Source organism: Pyxicephalus adspersus, chromosome 3 (assembly GCF_032062135.1).
Source record: "Pyxicephalus adspersus chromosome 3, UCB_Pads_2.0, whole genome shotgun sequence".
In the NCBI taxonomy this organism is placed as follows: Eukaryota; Metazoa; Chordata; class Amphibia; order Anura; family Pyxicephalidae; genus Pyxicephalus; species Pyxicephalus adspersus.
In genome coordinates this window covers 133,137,674-133,146,630 of record NC_092860.1, presented here as the reverse complement: position 1 = coordinate 133,146,630, position 8,957 = coordinate 133,137,674, and the positions used below count along the sequence as shown (strand labels likewise).

The window sequence follows — 8,957 nt, the reverse complement described above, 5'->3', positions numbered from 1 at the left end:
TATTAGCACCTTTCTGTAACATACACGTTTATACAAATCAACAACCTTCAAATTGCAGCAATCTTTATTGTTTTGTATTAAACATTCGAAAACACATAGAAGCCATTAATATCATAGAAACTATATAGTTCATATCTCTACAATATATTGACGTGCTTCCTGGAAAAACCTATTCCCTTCTTCAGGATGATGTAGAGAGCCTTACATTGTGGTAAATATTCCCATTGGTGAATCACTCATATTAGCCCAGCATTACAAGATGAGGAGAACAGCAAAAAGGGAATCATTCACCCCTGAATTACACCAGACTGCGGTCATCCAGCATTGAATCAAACAGCAGCATGTAATCTCGTATCAATGTACCAAATATAGACATCCAACCAGTCTATGCAGTTAAGTTTATTGGCTTTCCCCCAAATTGACCTTAGACTGTAATAAAGACGTGACTATGGTAGGGACCTTAGATTGTGAGCCCCTTTGAGGGACATCTAGTAATGTGACAGTGGACTTTGTACAGCGCTGCATATTATGTTGGCGCTGTATAAATACTGTGTAATGATAATAAAATTGGACTCCTGTTGGCATTCTATCCAGCAATAATTTGATGCAGATCATCTTCTCAGAACAACATGCAATCTCTCCATGTCATCAAATTGTGTGTCAGTGCCTGGGGAGGAGGACTTTGGAAATTATATATTGTTCAGACTTCTATTGAAACATATGGACTGGAAGATTCCACCAGGGAGTATTTCAGTGATTTTTATTTTTATACACAATCCCACATCTCTGCAATATATTGCACGTTAAAGAATGAATTGGGTCACCTAGAATTGTGTCTAGGTGTTGCTGTGCACTGTTCTTTAGGTTTACCCCTTTTTTTTATACCTCCAGGTGTAAGTTTGGCTGAAGCTTCAGCCATTCTTGATGATGTACCCTGGACTCTTTCCTGGGGTCCCTTCCTAATCTGCAGGTACTCAGTTTTAGGGTTAGCTCAGGGAGCATGGGACAATAGAACCTAAACATCTGTGCTTTTTTTCTTCTGCATCATAACTTTGTGTCAGGTAACAGCGGCAGGGCTGATGGTTTGCACCTGTACTTTCCATTCACCCTTCTTTTGTAAGATGGGAGCCCCTCTCTCTTTTTTTCTTGCTAGATGTCAGGGCGGTTTTGTGCCTTTTTGTTCTGTTGGTGAGAGGGGCTAGTAAGTTGTGGGAACTACACTTCATGGGGTGGCCTGTTGTCTTTTCTATACTAAGTCTCTGAATAAAACTGGAAATCTCACCAGCGAGGAGTCCTTTGCTGCTTGCAAGGATTTACTTTCTTGAGTTAAAGAGCAATTATCTTGTGTGTCAAGTCTGTAGATCTTTACTTTTTTGGCCAAACATTGCATTAATATTAAACAGGATTTATATAGCACCAACATATTACGCAGCGCTGTACATTAAATAAGGGTTGCAAATCACAGACAGTGACAGAGGAGGAGGGCTGGACCCTGCCCCGAAGAGCTTATAATCTAGGAGGTGGGGGAAGTAACGCACAATAGGAGGGGAGACATGGAGTAGTGGGAAGTTGTGAGGGTTTAGGAGACAGAAGAAGACAAGTAAAGAAGCCAAACTGTTTGTGTTTTGGTTTCTCTTGCTTTTAAAAATGTAATGGTTTAATTCCTTGGGTAAGCTGAGTGATTGATGTAGACTCCTGTTGTAGAAAGTGGTTCGTATGACAGGGGAATTAGCTTTGTTTCCCCCTCTATTTTACTTTTTGTCCTGTAGACACAACAAAGAGTGAAAATCTCTTAGGCTGCGTACACACATTAGATTTTTGTCATTGGAAAGAATCTTTCATGATCGTTTGCAACAACAAAAGACTGAAAGATAAATGAACGAGCACTGTACACACAGCTCCATTCTTTTGTATGGAGAGGGGAGGGGGTAGAACAAGCAAGTAGCACCCCGCTGCATTCTCCCCTTCACTTGCATTGGGGTCATTCATCTTCTGCCATTCTTGTATCCACCAGGACGGATCCATGAACAACGTCCGACAACCTCTGTACACATGTCAGATTCTCGTCTGAGACCAGCCCTGTGATTTGTAGCGGACAAGAATCATCTGACGTGTGTACATAGCCTTAGACAGCTGTCATCAGCACAAGTATCCCCGTTACTTTGGTAACAACTGATTTATTTGAAGTCATATAAATGTATAATAATTATGTTTTCATCATACAGAGCTAATGCTTTGTTACCTTTTAACATTTCACAGAATGAAGACAAAACCATATTTCTTGAAGAATTTATTTACTACCTGAAATACCCCCTAATAGTTTACAGGAGGGAGCCTGCCGTGGAAAGGGTTATGGATTTTGTGGCAAAGTTTGTAACTTCTTTTCATAGTTGTAATGAAGAAGAAGAAGATGAGATGGATGAGGAAAATTCTCCTGTCAATTATTTATTTAATTTTCTCCTTCAGGTAAGTGGCCTTTTTATGGTGTAGAAAACGTGATATTGTTAAAAAAATTTTATCTTAATTTCCTGTTGATTTGTACATAGTCCATTTCCTTTTTTGCAGTTCATTATGGTAGCTCACATGGAGGGATACCTAAAATCTGCACTTCTGTGCCTTTATTCTAGATTTATTAATGAATTTCTCCACATTGCCTATAACTACTACTACCTACTACTACAAAGGCTTGTTTTTTAAAATAGGTCAATACTTCTCAAGCCTACTAAAGCTTACTCAAATAAAGTTTTTTTTCCAGACTGGATTCGTCCTTTGTTCTCAAACTTCAGATTTGCTATGTGTAAGCCCTATAAGTTAAATGGTGCTAATAAGTATTGCTGTACTGGAGTTTCCCTGATTCTCTCTCCCATGAGTTCTCAGCAGTATGGGCCATTTCAAACCCAGTGTTCTGTCACAGGCTTAACCATGGTTCCCACTTCTCCCATTCAATTGAATAGGAAATCATTTTTTGCATATGGCTGCAGCAGATCACAATTCGAGTTTCCTTTTTGCTGTTGAGTTGCAGTTGGGAAAAAACTGCTAGAGCCGCATGCAAATGTATTCCGCCTGGTGCAGTTCATGACTTCCAGGTGCACAGCAGGAGTTGGTGGCAGGTGTGAAAGGGCCCTAAATCTACCAAACCAACTAGTGACTGGTTCATTACAGTCGACCCACTGCACACCAAGGAACCCACCTTAAAAGTTTATTTACTCAGGAGTTAAACTAGCGTAAGTGGTCTTGCCCATTTGCAGTATACGTATTCCTGCTTGGCCACTTGGAGGTGATCTTATGACCGCGGTGAAATTAGTGCTACGCAAGTTCACATAATAGAGTAATCAATTACATTCCGTCTCGTTCTTTGCTATATCTTTTTTTATTGGGGATTGAAGGTATTGAAATGCCTAACATTCATTCAAGTACTTTGAAGGCCTCCCCAAAAGCTACTAAATGTTATGTAGGAAAGCAAAGGGAGAAGAGGTCTTAAACACAAGAGGAGGGTTAGAGTATGAAGCGGTTGGACTCTTCCTGCCATGGTCAAAATTTCTAGCAAATGAATAAAAATTTATGGAATGAAAAACACAGCAAGCAATTATCTAAAATGAATGATTTTTCAGTGTTTATATTGGTAAGTGTTTGCTTTAAGAAAAGATGGATCTCTTTTAAAAAACATCTCTTCTAACCTCTCTTCTAACGTTCATAGTGTTTTAGATGTTGTAATCATATTGGAATGTTCAGTTGTTGTATCCATTTAACTGTAGACTCAGTGGTTAGCACTCTGGCCTTAGCAGCACTGGATCCCAGGTTTGAATCCCAGCCAGGAGGCTATCTGCATGGGGTTTGTAGGTTCTCCCTGTGTCTGCGTGAGTTTTTCTCCGACATTCCAATCCCATGCAGTTAGGTTAATTGGCTGCCTCCCAAAATTGTCCTTGGACTGTATTAAAAACATTTGACTATGGTAGGGACAATAGATGATTGTGAGCCCCTTTGAGTGACCGCTAATGACATGTCTATGGATTTGTACGGCGCTGTGTAGTAATAATAATAACTCTGTGCATCGTATGCTCCCTAAAACAAGTTCATATTATATTCTTTTTCTGAGGATCCTCCTCATGATACAGTGTGTATAATGAACACTAGATGGTGCTAAAAAATTATCTATAGTTGAAGAAGGAACTTACTTTTATTTATTTTTTTTCTTTAAAGAATGTATTGTTAAATGTTTCAAGGACACCACTTAACATTATTATGTTTTTTTCTGTTTCAGTCCCACATGGCCAATAGCATGGCAGTGAGGTTTAGAGTTTGCCAACTTATCTACAAGCTGCTGGTAAATTTACCTGAAAATGCTCAGATTGATGATGACCTGTTTGATAAAATCCACGATGCCATGCTCATACGTGTGACAGACAGAGTACCCAATGTTCGTATACAAGCAGTTCTGGCGCTGGCCCGGCTCCAGGACCCAAGTGATGTTAACTGTCCCGTATTAAATGGTGAGAAGCTATACATTCAAAAAATTGAATGACGAGAGTTGGAACAAAGTAAAGGGGGTGATAAAAGCTGACTAGATTATACTTGTTACTTTTATACTATATGAGCTTCCTATCGCAGCAACAGCAAATTTGCCCTGCCAAATTTTGACCCTGCCTGCAGCTTCTTCCCACCCCATTGAAAATAAAAATAAAAATTCTGGGGAAAACACTGAAGTCAGAACAGCAGCATTGTTATAGGTTCTGACCCTAAAGCTGTTATAGATATTGGATCAGATCAATGTGCCAACCAGATACTTAGCACTTTGTGAATAGGAAGTTAGCCAAAACATTTCTCCCATCGGCAAGGTAATTGATCTGTTCACTGACCAATAAACTCCAGCATTGGTTGGCTCACAGGTGGCCCCCTTCTACCAGGACATAAAGGCACCTTCAGATATTGTAGTATATAATGTTTTATTTGAACAAAATGTCAAGCTAGCTATGTGCAGCCAAATTTAAGTGAATGATCTGAACAATTAGTTTTGCCAAGTGTGCTCATTTTACAAAATAGAATGATACATCATACTAAAGAGTTAACTAAAGTCACTTTTGTTTATCTTCTGATGGTTCATATCCTATAAAATATGATTCTTTTTTCTCTGCAGCTTACATGCATTTGTTGGAGAATGATTTAAATGCAGAAGTAAGGAGAGCTGTATTATCTTGCATTGCTCCCTCTGCCAGCACCTTGCCAAAAATTGTCGGGCGCACTATGGATGTAAAGGAGCAAGTGAGGAAGCTTGCCTACCAGGTAAATGTTTGAGAAGGAAGCATTTTTATTGGTTTAAATGTTTTATGTCAGAGAAGGGATCACGCCAGAGCAAACCTTTTAATTTTGTTAGAGACTACTGTTGAATGTGTAGTCAAATCATTACAAGGAACATAGAAGGCAAAGAAGTTCAATTGCAAGTAGATGAAGAAGAGGACTGTTGGTGTTCACAGGCATTACAGAATTGTATGGATGATTCTGAGGCTACATATACACACAACATGAATGTCTCAGGCCGAAGTCTTATTGTGTTGTGTGTGCATTATTGCCCAACGTCATTTTTTGATCCATAGTGGCGCCCGTACAGGGACGACCGCTTTACTTTGCTCTTCCTTCCTCTCTCCCTCCTCCAAAGAAATGAACAGCTTTTATTTGTTTTGCTGTCACTGTAAATGATTAGGAAAGATGGTTTTCAGTGACATTCATTTATTGAAATAGTTACAATAGTTGTAAGTAGTGTAACAGATTGGTCTTGCATACATCAGTGTAGTTATGCGTAATTATTATGCTGAAGAAAATGGCTAAATAATGTAAATTTCTAGACTATGGTATTGTACGATTTAGGGTTACATACATGACTATATTCTTTGGAATACCCCAATCTTGGTGTGCAGAATTTGGAAGTAAATCAATGCTTCTGTTATACTTATTCTTTTTGGCTTAGATTTGAGCTCTCACTATCTCACTTTTGTGTTTTGTTTTTTTTCCCTGGTAAAGGTTTTGGCAGAAAAAGTTCACATAAGAGCTCTTACCATTGCCCAGAGAGTTAAGCTTTTGCAACAAGGACTTAATGACAGATCAGGTAAGTATTCCACTGACTACATTCTAATGAATACAGTAAACTCAATCTAAATATTGCCAAAAAACATTTTGAATGTCCCTGCATTTAACATTTTAATGCTAAGCTTTTGATTGTCACCATCTGCATGTCTTATCACAGAGGCAGTGAAGGGAATAATGCAGAAGAAACTACTGCAGTCATGGCTGAAATACACTGAGGGAAACATCTTGGAGCTACTTCATCGCCTGGATGTGGAAAATTCTCCGGAAGTTGCAGTCTCTGCTCTCAATGCAATGTTTTCCCTGTCCTCTATCAACGAGCTTGTTGAAAAGTGCAAAATCGTAGATGAAAGGTAGCTAAACCTGTGCCAATGAATTAGGTACACTGGGGCACTATAAAGTTGTTCTGTTGTCTGACCGGTACACAGAATATTTTACTACAAAAATGTCTAGAATCTTTTCTAGATTTAAAACCTTTTGTTTGCATCTAGTTTGTACTTATCTGCAAATAGCATTGGCCATTATATGAAGATTCTGCTTTTACTGAATATTAAAATATTAAAATATATATTTTATAACAATACCTCTAATTTTTTTTATCATGCTCCATTCTCATTACTTTCTTTTTGAAGTTAAACTATCTCAATTTTCCACTGGGTTTTAATTGATTTGTCCCACCCTTATTGTTTCTAGGAACAATTTTTTTTAAATCTGTTCCTGAAAAGATAGTTTAATCTCAAAGCAGAAGTCATCTTTATTCTTGTTCTGCCATTACCTTCATGTATTGAGGTGATTGCATCAGCATGACAGTCAGGCATTTAGCGTTCTCATGGGTAGATGAGCAATAGCAGCCTCTTTTTTAAGTGTTTTATTATTGCAATCTGTTTACTGAGAATAAATACCAAGATTGGGTCCTGCTTTGTTTCCCCAGGGCAGAAAGGGCATATAGTGAGATATGAAGTTGCTTAGTAATAGAATTTTTACAGTTTGATTGCAGACAATTTCTTTCCATTTTTCAGAAAACTTATCCCACTGGATACGTTGACTCCTGAAAATGTTTTATATTGGAAGGCACTTTGTGATTACGTCAAATCCAAAGGGGATGAAGGCGAGGCTGCACTCGAGCAAATTATGCCAGAACCAGCTGTGTATGGAGAGTATCTGTTAAGGTAACAATGTTCTAATAAAGGAACTGAAACCATAAGGCTGAACTCTGGTTACAAAAACTTTCAGGATTTATATAGCGCCAACATATTACGCAGCACTGTACATTAAATAGGGGTTGCAAATGACAGATGGGTACAGGCAGTGACACAGGAGGAGAGGACCCCGCCCCCAAGAGCTTACAATCTAGGAGGTGGGGGAAGTAACACACAATAGGAGGGGAGATATGGAATGGTGGGAAGTAGCGAGTGTTTAGGTGACAGAAGAAGACAGTTTGAAAAGATGGGTTTTAAGTGCTCTTTTAAATGAGTAGAATGTAGGCGAATAGGACGAGGAAAACCATTCCAAATAAAATAAAAAAACTGAATAAAATCCCACTTAATCCTGAACAAGGAGAGTGAGCTGAAGTGACTGTCAACAATACACATCTCTTCTATTTAGACAATATTTGTTTCCTGGAGTTTAATTAAAATGTTTTCACACAAGATTTACACAACTTTCATCCAATACTTTTCCATGTGAATTTATTCAGGAACACTTGTGACTATTTGGGTGAACACATTTTAAATTGACCTTTTAGTATCATGAATGAAATGTGAAGAAACTGCCTGATAAAAATTTACTGTTTGCCACTACATTGCCGTGTCCTGGGTAAATGGTGCAGGTTGTGATTCTCTACATTGCATTGCAACATGCTTCAGTGCACAAAAATAAAGTGGACCCACAATACTATTAGAAGATCTGTGTTTATGGGGAAAGTAATGTGCAATGTGTTATACCAACACACTGTGGTGGACACAGTGCAGCACATCCCAGTGCAATACATATGTGATGAGGGGCATGTGGACTGACATTGCTAACTTGAAAATTCTACTTTTCTGTCTTTGATCTTACTACTTTAAGATTCAGTTTTAACATTTTTACAGAAATGGGTTGGGTTTAAGTGAATAGATTGCACTGAAAAAAATATTCCTAAAAATTGTTCCTACTCTTGTGTTGCATTACTGTGCTTTAGGAAAAAGTCTGACATTATGGAGTCGGTTAAAAAAAATTAATATATCATTCATTTACCATGTGTTCTGCTTCAGCTTGGGGACAAATCTCAATACTGAGTTTTTTATTGCAAGAGCAGCATTTTACAAATCCTTTACTTTTTTTCCATTCAGTTACCTTCGAAAGCTTCCTGTTCTTACGGAGGAAGAAAAAGCAGACATGACTAAAATTGAAGACCTGATGACTAAAGCATTCATTGGCCAGCAGCTGATTTATATAATAGGCTGCCTTGATACCAGTGAAGAGGGAGGAAGGTAGGTCAAAAAAAGCTTATTTGGCGTTATGTCATTTCACCTTCACTATAGAAACCTTCCCACGTATTCTTTATTTTTCTCTGCTGCCTTGCATAAACCTCCAGAGTCTCTGAAACATTGGTTTTGTCTGACAAATGTGTTGCACCTTTTAAGTAAAAAAAATGTTCTCTTAATGATATAATCTAGTAACACTAGAGATACAGAAACATATATGTAAAATCTGCGTTTCTTCGCTTCGTGTAGACTGACAAAATACAGTTTATAGTTGTCAAAATAAGCCATGCTCCCTGCGTCGGGGAGGGATTATTGAACTAAATACAGAGGTCAGCACAGTGTAAACTTTTCTTCTTTAGCCAAGCCAATGCATTCTGTAAAGCCAGTTTTTCTTCTACACCCCCTACCCCCCCC

At 38.3% G+C, this 8,957-nt stretch overlaps 1 protein-coding gene across 1 annotated transcript in view; it reads left to right on the top strand.

Moving 5' to 3' along the window:
• The window catches only part of NCAPG (non-SMC condensin I complex subunit G), a gene marked incomplete in the record, with an annotated part of 20,819 nt that overhangs the window by 1,258 nt on the left and 10,604 nt on the right, over nucleotides 1-8,957 (top strand). Inside the window, 7 exon segments of the mRNA XM_072406403.1 lie at nucleotides 2,260-2,466; nucleotides 4,262-4,490; nucleotides 5,135-5,280; nucleotides 6,016-6,100; nucleotides 6,239-6,431; nucleotides 7,098-7,247; nucleotides 8,409-8,549. Of these exon segments, the coding sequence (XP_072262504.1) occupies nucleotides 2,260-2,466; nucleotides 4,262-4,490; nucleotides 5,135-5,280; nucleotides 6,016-6,100; nucleotides 6,239-6,431; nucleotides 7,098-7,247; nucleotides 8,409-8,549 (1,151 nt within the window).